General features: G+C 42.3%; 1 protein-coding gene across 2 annotated transcripts in view; it reads right to left on the reverse strand.

The window, feature by feature from the left end:
• Positions 1 to 22836, reverse strand: part of adamts9 (ADAM metallopeptidase with thrombospondin type 1 motif, 9) — a 306177-nt gene that overhangs the window by 233473 nt on the left and 49868 nt on the right. For both annotated transcript variants that reach the window (XR_013576832.1, XM_078543655.1), the window contains exons 4-11: positions 21276 to 21547; positions 20642 to 20725; positions 20423 to 20547; positions 19017 to 19057; positions 18349 to 18454; positions 2331 to 2477; positions 1796 to 1937; positions 1068 to 1172 (exon numbers count right to left, since the gene is read on the reverse strand). Coding sequence is in view for 1 of the 2 variants with exons in the window: in XM_078543655.1 (XP_078399781.1) it covers positions 1068 to 1172; positions 1796 to 1937; positions 2331 to 2477; positions 18349 to 18454; positions 19017 to 19057; positions 20423 to 20547; positions 20642 to 20725; positions 21276 to 21547 (1022 nt within the window). In the remaining variant the exon portion in view is untranslated. The remainder of the gene's footprint in view (positions 1 to 1067; positions 1173 to 1795; positions 1938 to 2330; positions 2478 to 18348; positions 18455 to 19016; positions 19058 to 20422; positions 20548 to 20641; positions 20726 to 21275; positions 21548 to 22836) is intronic.

Genomic DNA, 22836 nt, shown 5'->3' on the forward strand with positions numbered 1-22836 from the left:
TGATAAATGTCTTACTTGTGTTTACGTTATCTCTGCTTCTCAATATTTTTAAAAATGCTGAATTACTGTCCCAATCAATCTTTGATGAATGTACATTCAGCTTTGTGAACCTAGCTTTATAACTTAGAACCCCAAGTCACTGTTCTCCCCTGAATCTTTTCCAATGTCCACCTGAAGTTATTGGCAATCATATCTTTGGATTCTTTTTATCCAGCTAGCCACAATGTTTCCGCTCTTCCCCCACCTCCCCAGGGTTTACTCTCTCACTTACGGCAGCAATGCAAATGTAATTGATGTTAACAATACAGTAGAAGGAAAGGAAGTGGACATGGTCAAATGAGAACACCATATGTGGGATGAAGGACGTGGGTAGTTACTTGGATTAGGCTGAAAATCTTAAAAGTGTAATGCATCCTTGAAATTTTTCCCCATCTGTAACCTTACACGCCATACAAGGAAGATAATGAACAAAATATTAACAAAAACAAATTTCTAAAAATGAAGCTTTGTGGAAGAGAAACTCTTTTATATTTCCATTTCACAGAGAAAAGGCACAATGGTACTTCAAAAGCTGCTGAAGAATTTTAACACAAAACAAAACTAAAGTTAAGTTTAACAGGAAGTTTAGGTTAGGAAAGTAATAATTATATACTAACCTAGATAATGAATGGGAAAGTGTACCCAAGCATGTCATTAAAACTACTTTAAGCCTGTGACTGCTTTACGCTTTTATCAGCTGTTGGAGGAGGTACATGCATTTCGAAGGCAGAACAGCAAACCTCATAAGATGAGCCACCCCCAGATGCAGATCGACAACATTCATTGCTTAAACATTCTCTTTCTGCCGCTTTAAAACTGGCTTAGGTTGAAACATGCATGCCACTAAAGAAGTAAACAATTTGTTTTAACAGCAGAAACTTGGGAACATAATGACTTGTCGCACATTACACTTGTAAAACAGTAGTCATTTAAATCATGAATACTAATCTAACTTGCATGAAACTGATTTTGCTGATAAAATATTTCTACTTAGCTCCCACTTTTTTGAAAACTTTAGAAGCACTTACCTTTCCAGGTTCACACTCTGTCCCGTCTGCCCATGGCATGTGCTGAGTTCTACAACCCCTCTGAACTCCTTCAGTGCTTGTACACCAAAGACGTCTGCATTGTGTCTACACAATAAAAAAAAATCCTTCGAAAATCTGATATTGTCAAAGTTTTAATTTTTACAGTACTAAAACATAGTTTCACATCTAGCTATGATGATTAGAGCATATTATTTTGTACATAATGGTACTGTTCTCTCAGTACATCATTTTTTTCCTGTAATCTTATTTTCCAAAGAGGATTTCATCAATTAAAAACATTTTAAATTTGCTGCCTGAGCATAAAACGGACATTGTGAATCAGCTGCCCATTTATAATTTCCATTAAATCCAATATTGCAGTTTTATATCCAGGCAACAAGTTGAAAATCTACCCCATTATTTAGCTGCCTGACAAACTGTGGCAAACGGTTGAATGAAACAAAATGAAAATAACAACTTCAACTAAAGTAAACATTTATTTCAATTTAAAATTCTATTTTGAATCTATTTATTTGATCATGATCGAATGTGAAATAGCCCGCATACTTCATAAAAATAACTACAAACTTACTGATGGATTGGAATTAACACTTTTGATTTGATTAATCAAGTTCCAAAAACACTTGAAGAGAAAATAAAAATTACTGAATTTTATCTACAGCACATAAATGTCTATCTCAGTTGTCAGATACTATTATTGTACTTACCATATAGGGGCACACCTGAGAACCAGATCCAAAAATCAATTCACATTGTTTGTCAACATTATAAATCTGACCAGGGAGCTGATGAGGGAGTGTATATGTTCTTGTCACAGGTTCATCAAGTAAACATTCACCATATCCTGTACTAAAAAGAAATAAAGTATAAGAAAAAAAAAACCAAGCATTCATATTTCCCACTGTTCTGAATATAATACAAAATTATAGCACAAAAAATTATTTGTATGTCACTAACCCATTAAAATGAAATGTTGACAAATCTGACCATGCCTGTTAAATTGAAATGTATTGAAAGAGTGAAGTTCTGGTAAGCACTTGGCTGACAACACTCTTTTGTGTAGAACATGATATTGCTAATTGGGAGCCTGGCTAGAGCTTTTTCCTAAATTGCTATTTAATACAGAAGATCCCAATTAATATGGGGCAGTTGAGAAGTACCTTGCAATCATCAAATTCAAATCTATGTAGAAACCAACAGCACAGTTCAACATAGACTTATTCAATCAGAAGTCTAACATACTCTAAAAAATTAGTAACGTATCTTCTGCTACACTTTGACCACATCCAGGGATTGGTATAATAGTTCAGTGTAGGGGCCATAACATGTTGCTGATTTTTGCCACCATCCTCTTTGCACTTGTTGCTGTCATCATGAGGCATATTAAACCTAGTTAAAAATAAAAAAAATTGTTATTCAAGCAAACCAGCTTGGTTCCATTAAAATTGATTACAGAGTCATATTCTGGATGCTTCATATTTAATGCACATTACAATATATTTCTTATGAAATTTGAGATCTACTTATACCATATATAACACATAAATGATGCCAACAGTTTTTGTTTATGGAATACAGCAATATTACTTGAATTAGTGGTTCCTAAATCAGATTGTAATATGAACATCTGTGAACAGTTTTATTTGAACTAATATTGTCTGAACAGGTTTGCTATGTTATTTTGAACAAGGACAGCAAAGGGAATCCATAAGGAAATTTTCTGATCATTTATGCCAACATTTTTATCCCTATCTGTGGCCACTTACCTATCATCCCTGGGCTGCTTACACATAATTTCCTGCCATGTTCCCATTGCCAGACTCAAAATGGGGCAGGAGCTTGACCAAACCATGTAATGATACTGATACAATATCAGTCAGAGTCAATGGACTAACTGTTGGGTGTGTACAAATGACAACCATTTAACAAACACCTGATTGGAGTGTAATCAGAGAAACTATTTCCAAGAGTAAATACTACTTGGAATGAATAAACTGCTTTGCCCATTGCTGTTATCTAATCTCAGACTGGATATTGTTTAACAATCCATATTGTGGTCAAGTATGCTTATTATGAAGAGTCCAATTAGACCCAGGAGTTTTGATGCAAGTCACTATTAAAAATATCATGTATATACAACAGTTGCTTTTCAATTCAGATGAACATTGGGCAATTGGTAGATGGGGCAATCGCCAATGGGAGGCTTGAATGATTTTCTCATGGGGCCTTACTCTAATAAAATCTGAAATTTGCCAGCACTTGCTGAGCATTACAGAAAGTTTGCAAATCTGGAGCAAGTGGAAAGTCTTGCAGCTACTCCGTACAGCCAAACTCGCATGGACACCATGCGGGAGGCGGGGGCACAAAGGGTCCAGCAGCAGGAGGGATGATTTTTTTTTGTGGAGCCAAGACAAGTATTCACGTTTCTCCTGCACTGTTGAAGATCAAAAACTGCATTAGGGCTCTAAATACATCATAGAACATCAATTTAAATAAATGAATGATCATCCTGCTTGTTTCAAACAGGAGCACTGGCTGCTTAAGTTGAGGCTCTCTCAAAAACTATGTAAAATTTTTTAATCAAGTTTGTTCGTGCTGAAAAATGAAGTGTGATGAAAATTGACCCCAGCGTATGTAAAAATAATTAGATCACTGAAATCTGAAAATGTGATATCACATTACGTGCGAAATATCTTCAGCATATAGTTCAAAATGATATGAATTACAACAGAAATATATGCAATAATTTTTTTTTAGAAACTCTTTCTCAATGTCCCCATCATAATACTGCCTGCGGATGTTGATTATATGGAAGTTTGGAAGATTTTGTAGCCAATTGGTGCTTGCTTATATATTGGTAAGAAAATAATCCCATAAAACCATCTCCTCCTAACTTCCTGAGTGGGAACACAAAAGTTTTTGCAGGGGCTTGGAATTTCAGCAGTAAAAGAAAGCAAGATAAGTTTGACAAATGAGTGCAAATTAAAGCCAGGTGACAGTATTTCAGTTTCTCCTTTGATTTTCCCAATAGAGGCACTGATAAACAAAGCAGTTAGGACAGAAGTGTGAAAAGTTGCTCCAACCTTCAAAAACAGAACATTGCAGGTGCTGCTAATCTGAAAATAAAAACAGAAAAAAAGTTGGAAATGCTTAGCAGGTCCAGACGATATTTGTGGAAAAACAGGAGTCAATCAACATTTGAGGACTCGAGGTACTTTCTCAGGAATAAAAACTGTTAGAGGTGAGCAGGATTTGAAAAGGAACACAACAAAGGAAAGGAGAAAGGAACAAGAAAAATCACAAATGAAAAAGAAATAGAATAACCAATAAAGTGCTTAGGTGGAGAACAGGAAATAACTAAATGTGATATTATCAGGAGACAACAGGGGAGAAAAGAGAATAAAAGACAAAGGCCATAAAATTAGGCTCCACAGAGCCACCGGCGTAAATGCTATAGGAACCACAAGGTCAAAATTTGTCGGCCAGAATGCTTTTGGCCACTTATGTCACCATTTGCCTGATTGTAAGAGTGCTAGTGCAAGCATGCCGTACATGTGCCAGAAGCATGCAGATTCGGAAAATCATGGCATCAAACAGCTTATAACAGTGGAAATATAACACTACTGTTTTGGACTTGCAGGCCCAGTTAATGCCCCCTCTTAATCTCTCTAAACGTGCATTCAGCTGCATGATGGATATCTTACTAGTGCCGTTTAAACATCTAGCCATCCAGCTTCCAATGGAGGCGCTTTTGATTTTCTGTTGCTGGTGCAGAGTTAGTTAAGCATTTTGCATTTACAATGGAGTGGTGCTGGATCTTGACAAGGAGGGCAGGGAGATGGAAGGCTTGTCAGGAGAAAGCTTGTTGCAGGAATGTGGACTAAACTTGGCAGTACTTCCTGGCCTGTCACATGACTTTGAAATAGGACACAGGCAGCAAAGAGGGGTAAGTGTGCAGAGAGGGAGGAGGAAGGCTCTCAATATAACGTCCTTTTCACCAAGGATTTTTAGAAAGCATATCTCCCACCTCCATCTCAGCCAACAGCAGTATCTCAGTTCCCAGCATTTCATCAAGGAGGTGGTGACTGTACTATGTCACCTCCTACAACCTGAACTGCAGCTGCATAGCAAGGCCAGGATGATGCTGTCAGTGGCCATGAATGTAACTGTGGGCCTAAGTTTCTATTCTAGCAGATCCATCCAGGCAGCAGCAAGTGCCAGGTAATGACCATCCCCAACAAGAGAGAATCTAACCATCTCACCCTGATGTTCAATGGCATTAGCATTGCTGAATCCCACTCTAACAACATTCTGGGGGATACCATTGATCAGAAACTTAACTGGACCAATTATGTAAATACTGTTGCTACAACAGCAGGTAAGAGGCTAGAAATCTTGTGGCAAATAAATCTCCTAAACCCTCAAAACCTGTCCACCATCTACAAGGCACAAGCCAGGAGCATGATGGAGTACTCTCCACTTGCCTGAGTACAGCACCAGCAACACTCAAGAAGTCCAATGCTATCCAAGACAAAGCAGCCCGCTTACTTGGCACCAGATCCACAGTTTTAAATATTCCTGACTTTAAACTATATTGCCGTTCCTTCACTGTTGTTTGGCCAAAAACCTGGAATTCCCTTCCAAACTGCATTGATGTACCTATGCTGAATGGACTACAGCTGTTCAATAAGGTGACTCACCACCACGTTCTCAAGGGCAATAAGGGATGGACAACAAATGCTGGTTTTGTCAGCAAAACCCACATCCCATGAATGAATTTAAAAAAGTGACATTGGCAGCATTTCAAAGTTTGCCTACTACCACTGTGTCAGGGAGATGACAGAGGCACACCACAGGAGAGGGGAGTTCATCATCTTCTGACCAGAGAGAAGCAGAAGCAGAGAGAACATGGATTTGCCAAGCTCATGGAATGCCCAGCGGTGTAGAGTCAATTGACTGCATACACGTGGTTCTGCAAGCTCCATATTAATAGTAACATGGTCTGTAATTGCAAGGGCTTGCTCAGTTGGTGTGTGACCATGCCCATAAAATCCTGTGAGTAAAAACCCACTATCCAGGCAGCAGCTAAGATTTATTCATCCTGCACCAGTCAGGTGCATCAGCCAACTTGAGCCATCATGAAGAACCAGAGGGTGGCAAGAGATACCAGCTCTATGCCTCGCTCAAGAATGCCCTCCACCACCCAACCACATGAGGACATTTTGCCTACAATGAGAACCATGCAACAACCAGGAACATCATGGAGGCAAATCGTCAGCAGGCTGAAACAACGGGTTCCACTGACTGGAATGCTTAGGGGGTGCCCTCCAGTACTCACCAGAGCACATTACCGAGTTTGTGGTCTTCTGCAACATGCTCCACAGCCTTGTCATCATGAGGGCTCAACTCTTGCCACCAGGCCTTTGGAGGCCACTGTGGGAAGGAATAGGAAGAGGAGGAATATGAAGAGGAGGAGGAGGGCGAAGAGGTGGAGGAAGAAAAGGAAGCAGAAGGGAGGAGGCATTGGGATGCCCTCCCTCCGGAAGTGCTGTCTGTGAGCGGGTACTTAGAATTCATTTCCCCTGAGATCTCATCCCAGCATCACAGTTCCTACAAAATTCCCCACCTTTTCTATCCATCTGCTACAATGGCTACTCTTTGCCAAAGTCCTGAAATAAAGGCCACCACCAGAAACTATTCCTTAACAACTTAATCCAACAACACTTCCAATAATCCATATAAAATGGAACTATTCACCTCAGTGCATTCACTTAGCGCCCGACTTTGACGGGCCTTGTGCTCAAATGCTGTGCTATCCCAGTGGATGGTGGAAGGCTGCTGACTTTCACTGGTGGAGATTGCCGATGGCCTTGCAGCATGCGCTTGAGCAGCTCTGAGCTTTGTGGGCTTGGCTTCGGACTGCCCAACAGCGGCATGGGCAGCAAACTGGGCTGACTGGGTGAAAGGATACAGAAAGGGCACTGGCAGAGTGGCAGTGGTGGGAGCACAAATGCTGTCAACATGAGAGAGGACAGCAAGCTCATGCACCACAAAGCCAGTGACACTCCAGCAGGGGGGGCGCTGAAGCATTCCTAGTAATCTGTCGGGGCACAGATTGGTGGACTGCTAAGAGAGCCTGTAGGTGCCTTTGAGCACTGGATTCCACAGCCATCATGGCAGCAGTCTGAGCTCGATGGCAGCAAAGCTGGATCTCATGACTTCAGTCTGAATTTCCACTGCAACACTGAGAACTCAGGCAGCTTCTGCCTGTGATGCAATGGAAGCTGAAACATCAGCCACCAGACACTATGTCACCATTGGGTCCAGAAGGGCTGCTATGGAGTTGACCACTCCTTCCACTCCATAAAGGATGGACTCCAAGCTCTGTGCAAAGTTCTGTGTCAAGTTTGAGCTGTACTACCCCATGCTTCTTGACAATGGCAACAAGCTCTGTGGCAGGCCTGCCAATGCACCTAACATCTCGGTGTGCATCTCCATCAATGTTCTTCTGTACGTCGCCAGAAATCCCCACCTGAGTCTCCTTTATGGCAGAACTCATCTGCAACTCTGTCGTTTGGTGTGCTGGCACATGAACGATCCCTTTTCTCTGTGTCTGGTTGCAGCCCATTTGTATTCGGTGATTCGCTGCATGCTGATCCGAGCTCTATACAATCCTCTACAGTTTGCATAGTGCCACTAACTGAGCTGATGGCTGTGACTGTCAGATCAAGAAACGGTGCTTTTTCATCAGAGGCCAGGTTTAACTCTTGCCCTTCATGGTGACGCTGCACTGCCGGCCAGGTGGAAGTTCTTGGGTAACAGAAGCCGGAAATGCAAGAGGGGAGGTTTGGTAGATGGAAAGCAAACAATCCATGGTCACATTAACTGTGGCTTGAACCGTGCCACAAAGCAGGATGAGGGTGAGGTGGGATTTAAGAGGGGATATATTGCAGGAACATACTGTCATCCTGAATGTTGTAAGATAGTGTAAAATAGTTGATATAGTGAGTCGGCAGCCCATTTCACACTATTACACAAAGTCAATATCAACCTCAATCACTTTTCTCAGACAGATAAGTTTGCCAATTTAATTACATATTTCACACAAAAGTTCCTGAAAAATGGGTACTTTTAATTTTGGGGGGAGGAAAGAACATGCACTGATATTGTTACAAGGAAGTTTCTGTGACATACTATAAAACCCTTAAGGCTGCATTTTATTTGTGGAGGGGGGGCGGTGTGTGGAATGGCTCCCCCCCACCACCGGGAGGAAAGTCGACTGACTCCATGCAAGCCTGCCCTGCAGCCATAATACGCTGCAGGCAGGGTAATTTGGCTCACAGCTGGAATTCAGCCTCTCACTGCGGAGAAAGTCCTGCCCTCAGGAGCTGGTAGCCAATCAGTTTGGCTGGCAGCACCTAGAGCTCAGTGGTGGGCACCACCAGGACTGCAAGCAATCCTAAAAAGGCAGCCCAATGGATCCTGGAGTAGGGTAAATCCAGGGTATTGGGCAGAGAGGGTTTGGCCAGCTTAGGGACGGGGGCAGGGTGGGCTTTCGAGAGCAGGTGGGTAGGCAGGAAGGGGGGAGTGGATAATACCTTAGGGAGGCCGCTGCCTAGAGCAAAGAGCACCCCCTGAAGATAGTACAGTACTTCTTTCCCGCCCTTTTAAAAACTTTAAAAAAAAACAGGCTGCCCACTCCCGCCCGTCTGCCCATGCCAACCGTATTATGGCATGGGCAGTGTATTATCAGGGTCAATTGTCTTGTTAACAAGCTCAATTCACCCAGAATCATTTATTTACATATGGCAGGTGGACAGGCTGCCAATTTCAGCGCCCACACACCTACCGTGTAATGGGGTTGAGCTCGTGGGTGGGTGGGAAGGTGGTGGGCTGGGCACCCACCCGATTTTACATGCCCTCCCCCCCACACCTGCTGAAAACACACCTGGCAGGGGCATGTAAAATCCAGTCCTTAGTCTGAGCCTCTGAGGAGCTAAATTTGTTGGTACCTGGCTGCCTTGAAGACAATATTATTGCAATAAATTTTTTGTAAATGTATTTTTGTTTTAAAGAGAGAGTTGGGTCAATTTAGAAAGCAAATACATAAGGTGCAACTTTAAAAAATAAATTCCAATCAAAAAAGTAATTGATTTCAATTGTGCACAAAACATGTTTTTTATTTCATTTTTCCTTATTCCAAAGGACATATCTTTGCATTCAACTTATTTTTCAATTTTCTTTCCCAGGTTATTCCAGTTGCCCCTCCCCCAGTCCTTGGTTGAGACAGTAAGATGATCTTGTACCAGGACGCACAACATGTCAAAGCTACTGCCGATTGATCCACCAAGCTGTGTGCCTCTGCCCTATGAGAAAGGGATCCTACTATCACAGATAGATCAGCCAAGACTTACATAAACAAATCTTCTCCCTAGAGGAATGATGCCATGCGCAATTTTCATTCACTCTAACATTACATGGATTCTTGACCATTTAGGGGGATGGTGTGGGGGTGGGGTTGTTGGAGGGGTGAGGAGAACAGGGGCAGCAGGAAGAGAGTAAGAGGAACAATTTGATGAAGCAATGTGATAAGTGGCAAACTGGCCTGCTGAGCAATGCAAAAAACTAGCAGGCAGAGGAGCGAGTATTTTGGCAAGTGGTGTGCAGGACAGAATAGGCGTGGTGCAGAAGAAGCTAATGAACGTGAAAGCATCACTGTATGGAGTGAAGTTTCAGTGTATTACTGGAAGTGGCTGCCTGCAGAGAGATTTAAAGCCTGGCAGGGATAGCAAATAGTAGGACCAGTGACCCTGACAGTAAAAGGATTAGGGTATGTACCCAGAGAAATAATTTTCAGGGAGCGTGAGCAGGGGGCCCTCTTTTTAAATAGCGGGTATTAAAAAAAAGTTCCTTTTATGAAAGTTGACAGCAATTTTTAAAAAGTAACTCAAGCATTTATGTTAATAGGCTACAATTTCTTGCAATGTATGTTTTTCTTTATTTTAATAGACTATTACAAAATGTGTGTAAATTGAATGGAAATATTTTTATAATTGCAGGAATTTGGAAATCCTGCAAAATGGGAAGTGAAACTACAGAAATTTAGATACATTAAAATAAGGAAGAGTGGCTGCCTCCAACTGATTTAAGCAGCAGCCTTGAATTCAAAGGTTCTAACAGAATTGGGATGTAGACACAGATGTACTGTACATATGGTAGGGAGAATGATAGTGAAGCTTGGGGAGTCCATTGCTCACACTCCAGTTGTGGTCAAATAGGACGTGCACTTATGTCATACTTTGTTATGCACGGAAGTTGGATGCATACAGGATCATCTGGACACTACAGCATAAATAAGGTGTATACTTCGCGGGCTTCACTTTTGAGGGGAACTCGGAGGTGACTGCACAGTAAGGGTCCGCAGTGCTCGCCAGGGTTGCCTGTTGGATTTCAAGGTTGAGGTGGGTTTGGGGGGGGCGGGGGGCTGCACTGCGGTTAATGGTTGTGCACAAGCATGTGCAGGGTGTGGGTAGAGGAAAGTGCCACGCATTAGGGAAACCTTGCATAAAGCGACCATTCCTCTGCAGCTGAGAAGCTCAGATGCAGCCACATTGACATTCGTGGAGTCGGGTCTCCAGCTTATCTGCCCACTCAAGCAATACAGATGCATGAAATTGCCACCAAATGCTCCTGAACTTGTCAGCCCTTGAGCACAGACTGCAAACTAACGACTGGTTTAGTGGACTGCAGAACAGTTGGACAACTGGGCACGTTGTACTTGCTAAAGCTGGCCACAGAGCAGTCACTGGTGGAAGTGCTCACAGCCCCTTACAATGTCATCATCCCAGTTTGGACCAGTGTCCCCCATGGTTCAAGCTAACAATGCAGCCTTGCTGTGTGGGTTAGGAGAATGCCTGCGCCTGAGCTGAGAGCACAGCATGCAGTCCAGTGGGCGAAGCTGCCGCCAATCGGTCAGGTGGAGTGGGGTGGAAGTGGGTGGGCTTTTGGGCAGCCATGCAGTGCACTAAATGCTGGCCATCCAAGTGCTGGCCAACACTCTCCTGCATGCATTAAGGTGCCTTCAGACTTAACCAAGAGAGGTTTTTAGTACACCCAAGCTAACCTACGCTTCTCTCTCTTTCATCCTGCAGGAGGAGTACATCAGGAGCATGGAACCTGGTGGCCTGACTGAATGCCTTGTGGCTTACAGAGAGCGGCGACGAAGGAGAAGAGAGCGACGGAGGTGCCTGGTTGGGCAGAGGTGGGAGCAGCATCCTTTGGAAGAAGGGGCGGCTGGGGCAAGCTGTTACCAGTTGGAGCCTAGCTAGACCCAGGGCTTATTAATGCTGCCTTTCATTCCTGCTGATGACCAAGAACTAGTGTTGCCGAAGACTGCGCATGTCTAGGGAACTGGTCAGTCACATCTGCCAGTTGCTGCAGGATTTGGCTCCACGGGGACATGGAGGGCATCCACTGCCAGTGGCCGTGAAAGTGACTGCGGCGCTCAATTTTTACACCAGTGGCTCTTTTCAGGGCTCCACAGGTGACCTCTGTGGGATATTGCAAGCCTCCACACACAAATGCATCCATGAGGTCATGGATGCCATCTTCATGAAGGCACACAACTTAGTGCATTTCACCCGGGTCCAGGAAAGCCAGGGTGCAAGAGTGCTGGGATTTGCCCAGACCTCAGATTTCCCCACAGGTGCAGGGTGCGATTGACAGCACTCACGTGACACTCAGATCTCCATGGCAACAAGCAGTCAACTATGTCAACCACAAGGGATTCCATTCGCTTAATGTTCAGCTGGTGTGCAACCACCACAAACGCATCCTGCAGGCCTAGGTACGGTTGCCAGGGAGTGTCCATGACTCCTACACCTTTAGAAGGTCTCAGATCCCTGACGTCTTCCAGGGTCCACAGAGTCTGCAGGGATGGCTCCTCGGGGACAAGGGCTACCCGCAGAGGATGTGGCTGATGACACCCGTGCAGCGGCCTCAGACTGCAGCAGAGGAAAGGTATAACGAGGCTCATGCTGCAACTCAGAACTTGGTGAAGCAAACCATTGAGATGCTGAAAATTAGGTTCCGGTGCCTGGAAGTCTGGTGAAGCCCTGCAATACAGTCCACAGAGGGTGTCATGCATCGTTGTTGCCTGCTGCACCCTTTACAACCTGACATTGCAATGGGAAGAGTAGCTGGCTGAATAGGAGATGGGGGAGCTGCACGTCTCCTCCGATGAGGAGGACGTCGACGGGGATGAGGATGAGGAGGTCCTCGAAGGCGATGATGAAGGTGAAGAGGCCATTGCACTGGCTAGAAGAGACAGGCACACTCGGCAGACCCTCATAGCTGCTAGATTTGTGGAAAATGATGATGACATGCAGTGAGGAGACACCATAGTTCTGCACATTGCATCAATGAGCATTTGACTCCTGTCTGGCTGATGGCAGCGCACATACCCTCTGTGATAAGGCTCCTGTAATGATTACACAATGGAGGCCCTAATAATCACTTGATTCCAGGAGTATGATGATGATGACATGCAGTGAGGACACGCCATAGATCCTCACATAGGAGTCAGACATTCACAGAGGCTGTTTGGCCAAGGGCAGCTGGCTTGTGCTTTGTGACCGGGAGCATATCATGGAAACGCAGCCGTGAAACTTTAAATGCACCTAATCCTTTGACAGCCTTCAGCACCTGACCCCTTCAGGAGCACAGTGTCACTGGTCACAGATGCTGGAGGTGACAAAACTCTGTGACACCTGCCCCCTACATTCTGGCAGCAATGAAAAGCACCGTCGAGGTGCAGGCATCAGTAATGTGTCCAGGGAGTGTGAGGCCAGTCCATCACTTTGGTCTAAAGGTTACACACTGCACAGGGAAGAGGCCCTGAACTGAAACACCTGCCTTTATCTTGTGCAGGAACTAAGATTTCACATCTGAGTGACATTAACACGGCTCATCAGAACAAAGCAATAGGCAGGGAGACATTCTTGGGAGTTTATTAACAAAGTGAACATTATGTACAAGTGATTAACACCCATATCCGGGCTGTGCACCTCCATCTTCTTAACCTTCCTAACCCTGCCGCTATGTCTTGGTGCTCCCTGGACATCCACAGCGGAGGTGGAGGCAGCCTGCTGACTGCTACGCCCTGTCTGTAATGACCTTGATGGACGTCTTCTGGAGGGCCGAGACCTCGAAGGCCCCTGCCTGCTTTCGGGGTCCTGCTGAGTGACAGTGACGCCCTCCTCAGCCAGTGGAGCTGAAGTTGCTGAGGTCACAAGAAGAGGGATTTGGATGGGCCGGACACTCTCGGAGTCACCTGTGTGGATGGCCCCGGGGTGTCGAGCTGCTGGTCCTCCTCTCTCTGGGTGCCCGATAGTCCCTGGCTGACTCCTTGAGGATAAGGAGAAGCTGGAGTGAGATCAAGTGCGTATACACATTGGAGGCCAACTATGGCGTCAGCGATGGAGTTCAGCCCACGCAGCAGTGCAGGACCAATGTCTTCGGCCAAGGTCTCCATGGCGGCCGCCATCCTACTATTGTTGATTTCGGTACATTGGCATGCTGGCACTATCATCTCAGCCTGAAGGTGGATGGACTCCTCCAACATGCCTTGCAATCTGAGAAGCACAGCGGACATCCTTTCCTGATGTTCCCGAGCTTGCCTTTGCAGCTCCAGAAACTGAGGTATGGCCAAGTCCAGAGGCTTGTCATCTGACTCAGACTCAGCAGATTTCTGGTCTCCAGCAGTCCTCCAAGCGCTGAAGACCTGAGAAGTCCCTGCTGCCGCCTTCTGTGGATCAGAAATTATGATGTGCTCACCAGATTGTGATCCCGAGGCTACTCTAAAGCTAGATCCCACCGAGGTGTGTGCCTCTGCACCGGTGGAGGGTGTGGGTGAGCGCTGTGACAGGTCTTCAGTGTAGATGCCTTCAGATTCCTCTTCAGAGTTTTCTTCAGGGCTTGATTGGAGGCCCTGGGTCATGGACTCTGTAGGCTGTTTCCTAGATGTGCCTGCCAAAGCAAGGAGAGATAATTAGTGCGTGGCAGCGGCCTGTGAAACAGGACACATAAGTCACAGCATGGTTGTCTGATGGATGTTGCACTGCTGGATCCTCACTTGGTGCAACATGGCTGACATCACCTTCAGCACAGGAACTGCCTTGATTCCACGCATTCCTCCACCAGTCTGCAACCTGTCCCTCTTATGTGCCAGCTTGTCCTGCATGAATACAGATGGGGACAGTGTAAGCAAGATGCCTACCAGGCCAGATGATAAGTATACCTGGCATGTGTGGGTAGTGAGTGGTGCCATGAATGGATGAGGACAATGAAAGTGTATGTGAGAGAGTGAATGGTGATGTCCCTTGAACTGGCAGCAAGTGAGATCCCTGTGGAGGTGTGATGGGTTTGAGAGTGACTTACCCTGGCGGAATGGAGGAGATCATTCATCCTCTTTCGGCACTGGCTGGCTGTCCTCTTTTACAGGGTGTTGGCACTGACCACCGCTGCCACCACCTCCCAAGCCAGATCAGTGATGTTGCTGGCCCTTCTCCAGCCAGAACCAACGTGTACCATGACCTCTGCCTTATCACCCTCCTCCTTCAGGATGCCCTGCAGCCGTTCAGTGACATCCCAGACCATGGCACCAGGGAGGCAACATACCATCCTGGAGTCACGTTGACGGCTGCAGTAGCGCCTATCTGTTCCCCTGACTATAAAATCCCCTATTACTATTGCTCTTCCTCCCCTCCTGTACAGACAGGCTGCTTATGGTGCCAGAAGCTTGGCTCTGTCCGCACTCCCTGGAGGAACCAACGCCCTCATCAGCCTCCAAAACGGAATACCGATTTGCGAGTGGGATCCCAGGGGAATCCTGAACTACCTGCCTGTTTCTCTTGGACTACCTGGTGGTCATCCATTCCCTTCCTTCCTCAAGTCCCTTCATCTGCGGTGAGACCACCTCTCTAAACGTGTTATCCACGATGCTTTCAGACTCATGGATGCTCCACAGTGTCCCCAGCCCAACATTCCAGCTCTGAAACCCGAGTTTCCAGGAGCTGCAGCTGGGCACACTTTCTGCACGCATGCTGGTCCCGGGCACTGGAAATGTCCCTGGCTTCCCTCATGGAGCACGAGGAGCACACCACGGCTTTGAGTGCTCCTGCCATGACTTATCCCTTTAAATTAAACCTTTTAAGTCAATTACTCTAGGGCCCTTCTTTCCTGATCCTCGTTACTGTAGAGTATACAAACCATAAACCACAAAAAGACCTTAAACTACAAGCGGTTAAAGTAGTAAATACCTTACCCACTACTTACCAGTGATTCCTTTCCCTTGTAGCCTCTACTGCTGCAGCACGCTCCGAAGATTTAAGAAGTTGGATAGCAAGGAAAAAATGCAAAGAGCACCGCTTGCCTTTCGGGGCCATGTCTTCGGTGCAGCAGTCCTGGGCTGGAAGCACTGAGAGGTGTGCATGCGGCTGCAATTTAAATATGGCATCCAGAATGATGAAGTGGCGAGGTGCTGGTGTGGCTTGCCCGCTATCAAAAAGGTGTGTTTCCTGGGAATGCAGGTTTAATGAGGCAGGATTGGGATGATACAGTGCGAGCACCGCCATTGCGGCTGGTGGGTCAAATGTTCTTTTTCCTGCCTGCTACCACACTTAGTGTAAATCTGGGATAATTCCACCCTATGCCTTTTGGTGGTGCTCCTCTGTTGTTGGTCAGGCCACTTTTAGTGGGGTCATGGTTCATAGCAGTAGAGAGTAGGCTTTGCTACCCAGATTCCATCCCTGACCATCTTCTCTGAAGAGATATAGGACAGCCAAATTTCAAAAGATGAATGTATCATGATAATTTCCAGTTGATATCGCACTGACATGCAAGGTCATTTGAATGTTGCTACCTACAATCCTTAATTCTCAGAGTGGATCACTTTCCTGTTGAGGTATCTGTGGTGGTTTTCTGTGGGAGCTTGCAAAACAATATGGGTGTCATTGACGATGAATTTACCAGCGTACTGCACCCAAATTGATATTAGAGTTTTCTCCATGGCTGCTTGAAATAAGTGGTGCCATAAAAGTTGAATGTGGTTATCACTTTCATAACTACAGAACAGCAGTGCAGGTAGATGACTGTGGTTGCAAGTCCCTTGCGCTATGTGGTAGAATTGTCTTCTTAGTGAAATGCACTCAAATATATATGCTCACTAAGATGACCTATGTTGCATGTATACATTGATGGATAATAATCAGTGGCATCCATTTCTTGAAACTGGCTGTTTTATTCCGTCCTGTGCTGCTTTTCCTCCTCTCTGATAATGCATACTAAAGGCATACTAATCGGATACACCGACTTCTGAGCAACAATGCTCTGGATAGGAGATGGCTGGTGGGGGGTGGTGGTGATGAAAATCTCCCAGTGGTCTCACGCTGCTAGAAGCAAGTGCAGGGCTGTATAGGAAGAATGATAAAGAAAACACTGAAAACGTCGTCATCAGCTGCAGGAACCATAATTCAAACCTTTCACACTCTTCAGGTTCAGGAACTCACCAGTTGCACTTATTTCAGTTGAGTCTGCAGCGTCTGCCCTTTTAAATTCTCATTCTAACTTACCCACGTGCTTTTTAAATGAAGAAGCACAATCCCAGAGCTGAAATGCTACTAGCTTCATTACAATATATGTAAATGAGATCGCTTGGGCCTCTGCAGGCAAGTCATGCAAAGGTCAAAACACACAAGGCAGTCAAGTGATTGGTTTTGAAGTGGGCTGTAAAAATAGTAACTTATTGAAATTATGTTGTATATGTGAAAATTCTAGCCAATGTAACTATACTTCATTTATAAGTAAAATATGTTTAGTTGTGTGAAATTATAATTAACTGTATTTTTGGTTATTTGCATGAATATTTTCATTACATACACTTACAAAATAACAGTATGAACCGAGATTAAATCTGGGTTTACTTAATTCAATATATCCATTATATCTTTAGAAATGAGGAGGCATGAGAAAGGACAGCGTTGTCAGTAATGTGTGAGGAATCAAGAACATGTATACAAAAGTGAGTAGGAAAGTTCAAGCTCGGACTTGGATTGGGGTTGGTGGCTAAGGTGGAGGAAATAATGCTGATGTCTTAAGAATTGAGAGTGGGACTGCATGTGGAAAGATAAAGTCGAAAATAAGCTGATATTGTAAGGAGTGTAATGGGAGCAGGGCTTAAATAGAGAATGGGGCCTTCACATCAGGGGATGGGCCTGGAAGGAACCAAGATGAGAAAGAAGCCAGAAAGAAGCAGCAAAGTGGAAGAAGTTGTTGTTGAAGCAATTGAGGAGATGAGACAGGGAAATAAAGGAAGGTTCCTCATATGATTAATTTTGTTAGGTGTTTAAAGGGTTCTAAGTTTTATTTTTACACCCATATAATGCATCAGATAGGGAACTGCCTTGGGAGCTGTATCTGAAAGAATATTTTTGCTGGAGTATGCCTGAGTAGAATTGCTTTGGTGAAATGTGTCTGGAGAGAGAATTGAAACTGAATGGAAAGTTATTGTGCAATATTATTAACCTCCCCTACATTGGCTTCCAGTCTTCCCAGACTCCCAAAGCCTCAGATTAAAAATCCCCACCCTCATGTTTAAGCCTCTTTATGGCTTTTCTTCTCCTTATCTCTATAACCTCCACCAATGCAAATACCCGCTTTCCCTCCACCCAAATTCGACATTCCCTTCACCCCACCATTGCTGACTCTGTCTTCAGCTGTGCCTGGTTCCAAACTCCGGAATCCTAAACTGCTCTACCTCTACACCAGCCTGACTTTATTTAATACCTTCCATAAAACCACCACACTGACTAAGCTTTTGGTCACACCTCCTAATAACGGCAAATAACGCTTTCTAATTCTTTCAAATGACTTCTCTGTGACATGCTTTGAGGTTTTTTTTATATTAAAGGTCCCATATAAAAGCATGTTGTTATTGCAACTGAAAATAGGTGATATATAATACGCACAAACACAAAGGGAAAAATTGTTTGTTATAAAGTTGTAATATTATTATTGAATGGAATTATCCAAGCTAATTCAAACAGCAAAATGTGTAGATCTGTATGCAAGTTATTACACAAAAATGATCATGCACACTAACACAAAATATAGAACTTCTGCAATTACTATGTATTTAATAATGAGACTTTCAGTTGCTAGTTCACAATATAAATGGTGTTTAATATGACTATGTAAGACTTACACATGCCCAAGCTCATGAGCTATTGTGAAAGCAGTACTTAATCCGTTATCTTCACTAATGGAGCAACTTCGATAAGGATCACATACAGTACCAAGTTCAGCCAAACCTATACAAAATCCAGAGAGAAAAAATATTTGCCAATCTTTTCACATAGAAGCATCATTGATTGTGCCAAGCTTAAGCAAGGTAAGAAAAAAATGCACTTGTCAGAGCTAATTGAAAAATGAAATTTATTGGAGATTTGATATTGTGTGTTGTGGTTTGCAATTATTACAAAGAAAATTAACTCATTAAAATTACTTCAAAATTAAAGCAATAACCTTGCACTTCTATTATGTAGAAAATCAGCCAAAAACATTTTTAAAAATCTTCCTTCCTTGAACTTGTAACCTATTCCTAGGGTATGTCTCTCCAGAAGCAGTTGCCCATCAGCATCTTGTCCAAGAGGACATTAATCATTTGAGTCTATATAAAATGTCAGGAGAATTTTTCCCTCCACAATTCAAGGGACTCCCTACTATTTCATCTGCTGAAATCCTCTAATTTAGTATAGACTTGGAACCTTCCTTGTTTACACAAATCAGCGATTCACTAGGTCAGCTCATTGAGTCATTGAAGAGGAGCAATAACAAGTTTCTATCAAAAGCCATAATCAAGCTATAACTTACCCAAAGTGTCACATTTATCACGAGCTCTGCAAATGTCTTGCCTAAAGGAAAACACATATTTGATTGAAAACCATTCACTCATAAGAAAAAACAATTTTATTCTCTCTACGCAAATGCACTTAACTAAGTTTATGCGAAGTTAAGGCATGTCCTAGATGGTTTTGAGTCATTTGCAAAAAACAGGAAAGAAAATTAATAAATTGTTTAAATTGCCTGTATAAAATTTAAACAGTCTGTTTTCTCCATGGTTATGAGAACACCTGACACAAGATGTAAGTTTTTTTTCCCCAACAGCCATCTACTTATAAACCTTCAATTCTAATCTCCATTTACACATTTGGGAAATAATGGAGCTTGTATAATGTTAACAGCAGTACTGATTCTGAAAACAGAAAATCAGTTTACTGTTTATCAATTTCTAAGGCAAGTCACTTGAAATGAGGGAATACTGTTATTGAGAAAAAGGATAACAAAATTATAAAATCGTTTTATATTCCACCAGATCAAGTTAGGAAGTGCTGTTACAAATTTTTACTTCAGTGGCTTAATAGTGCTTGAAATAATTTAAAATGTTTAATAAATAACTTTATTTGCATTAGAATTGAGAAAGATGACATCATGTTAGATTTTTAATATGCTGCCATTTTGTTATCGGAATCAATATTTATAATATCCGCTATCAAAAATTCAATCTTTTTTTAAACAGAAGCAGAAAATGTAGGAAGCAACCTTCAATAAGTGTCCAGGTGTAATTTGAATAATATTACTGCCATTTGCAAGTCAATTTTCTCCAAGGAATACTTCATTTATAAATCGCTATTCCATTAATGGTCATGGAGGAAATCAGAAGATGCAGTTATTCAACCACCTCATTGTGAGTGGGCTGGAGATTGTGTTTGCTCAAAGTATGCAATCTAATGTTCATGAACATAAAATAGAATGACCAACAGAAGAGGGGACAGAATTGAGGGTTAAATTCATAAGACCACTGGCATGAAAAAGAACAAAGAGGTAAACAGGAAAGAGCCTCAGTGAACCCTGAGTCAATGTAAAGGGAGTTGGAAGATAAACCATCAACACAATTAAAACAATTTTGAGAAAAAATTTGAACAACCACAAGCATAGCTTTGTGCTGAGGTATGGCCAAATTAAATGTAAAGCAGAGTTCTCTCTATATGGCTCCCAAACTGTCCCTCTAATCCAATCTCAGGTGAATACTCCAACTGTAATACAATGCAATAATTTCACTATTCATTCATACCATTTATGATCTGAGATAATATTCAACAAGGTGCATTATTGTGGAATCTGCTGCCTAACATAATGGACTTATGTTTTCTGCAACTGCTAAAGCCATTTCATGAAGGAACCATTACTTTAGATAATGCAAAAATATTTTGAAATACCTTGTGATAAGTACAGCTGTATCATGGTGAGAATGATGATTTTCATCTGGGTTATTCTGTTTTTGTTGCCATATACAGAAGTTCTTTAATGTTGTTTGAGCATTGAATGATATAGATGGACCTTCCTAAAGATGATATAGAAACAGTATCAAGTAAATCGTTGTTATTTTAATACTTTAATTGAATTTTGAATACACAAATATCTAATTAAAATGTTACCTGCTCACTATTTATAATAATTAGTTTCACAACTACGATATTTATAAGATTTCCAATACTTGGATCTTTATAGATAGTAGCCACCTGCAAAAATTAAAAATAAATTAAGTGTTAAACATAAGGAGGTAACACTAAATGAAAATAAAAAGGAAGGATATACCGTTGAAGGATTAAACTCTATTTTTCTCACAGTTGCTGACAGACCGGCTATGTTTTATAGCATTTTCCAATTTTTAAAATACATTTTTAGAATGTCAGAATGCAATTTTTTACTTAGAGCTTTTCATCTGGAACTAGTTACATTTTTAAAAACGTTGATAATAAAATATAAAATAGTAATTCCTACAAGACAACTTCAAGGATGCTGATCTTTAGAACAACCTTAAAATCAATCAGGCAAGATGACCGATTGAGCTTGACATATTAAAATAGAGTTGCAAAACAAGGGACGGATAATAAAATATAATATTCTATGATTTAGTACATCAGAGATTAGTATGGTTAACTAGTATTAAGTGCATCAACCACTGGCCTTTAAAAATGTGTACCTGTAAAATGAAAACAGAAATAAAGCATTTCAAGAAAATATCGATACAAATAAAGCATTTAAGAAAATACTGACAGTAATACTTACAATGGACATTAATGTGAGAACATAATGCTGTAGGTTTGCTCCATGATGTTCAACCATTCTGCTGTCTGCAACAACCATAACCTCAACATACCGAGGGTATGACAAAAAACGTTTTGTTCGTTTGTGACTTCCTGCTCCAGTGGTATTGTTATCCATGCCAGCTAAATTGTGCATTGTAATACTATTTTTGAGGTTGTCCAGATCGGACAGAATATTGCTGGATAGTCCTTTACTCCATTTCCTTTTGTTTTTATTTTGGCTATGTTTATGACCTATGATCCAAAGAGAGGGAGAAAAAAAATCCTAAAAACTTTTAAACTGATTTTCATAAAAGTAGAACAATACAAAATACTAAACTTTTAGTCATACTGGTGTTAAATATGGTATACCAGCATGTTCAAGACAAGGGAAAGTAAGTTGAAATAAATAAAATAGATTATTTCTATGACATCCACCGCATTCCTGGACAAAAATATATTCAAGTATGTTCTAATAATCCTTAGCCCAATTATAAGGTAGAAATTCATTACAATATGTCCATATATTTTTTCCTAAAATTTAGATGTTTAATGATTTTTGTACTTCTGAGAATTCAGTACTCAGGAATGAAACATCTTTAATGCCTAATCTTTCCATGTGAAATGCAGCACAGCCAGATGCTCTATATCACTGCTCACAGGTAAATGTTTTCCATATTCCTTTTGCAGCCTAACTGTAACAGCATTTAATCCACTCCTGTAATACAACAATGTATCACAACTGGATACTGGGGATAATTTTGAACTTTGCTGCATACAGAGTAACCTGATGTAGTGGATCAACTGTTGTTTGATTTCAATGGAATGAAAGTTGGGCATGTTCTACAATGGGTGGGAAATCCATACCGTCTGGCTACAGTGCAGGTGACAACATTTAAAATTACAATCATTATCTCATCTATGTAGCAAATATGAGGCTTCACAAATATAAAGCCCATATACTTACCTATAAAATTTGCTTTATAGTAACCTCCTTTGTCCTTAAAAACTCTTACTCTCAATTATTTATTTGTTTGCCCTATTTTCCATGGTAGATTTAGGATATAAGTACTGCATTTAATTATTCATTCCTCCTCTCTCCTTTTTCTTAGTTGTTGACAAGCTTATGAAACTAATTTTTTTCTCCCTGTTATTTTCCACAGTGCATTTTTAGATCTTGAAGCTATAACTGCTATAGGATTTCGAACAGGGGTCTATGATCCCTTAAAGATCCACAAGGGAATTTCAGTAGGCTGCAAGGTCATCAAGACCCTGTCTCCATCTGAGATCGGGTATACCAGTGTCTCCAGAACTCGGATTTCCATTCTGTATTTACTGATTTATTAGCGTTATTTTTGTTGTTGCATGCTAACAAAAATACTTTTATTATGATACCATTGGATAGCTGATGTGGTCTTTCAAAGTTTGAAATGGGATTCACTAGTTATGTATTAATATTTAGTGGGAACTGCGGCACACTATTTAATTTGTAAACCAGTCACAGTGCTGCACCGGGGAGTCAGTCGTACCCTGCACACCATTGA

This window comes from Cetorhinus maximus, chromosome 6 (genome assembly GCF_964194155.1).
Source record: "Cetorhinus maximus chromosome 6, sCetMax3.hap1.1, whole genome shotgun sequence".
NCBI lineage: Eukaryota > Metazoa > Chordata > Chondrichthyes > Lamniformes > Cetorhinidae > Cetorhinus > Cetorhinus maximus.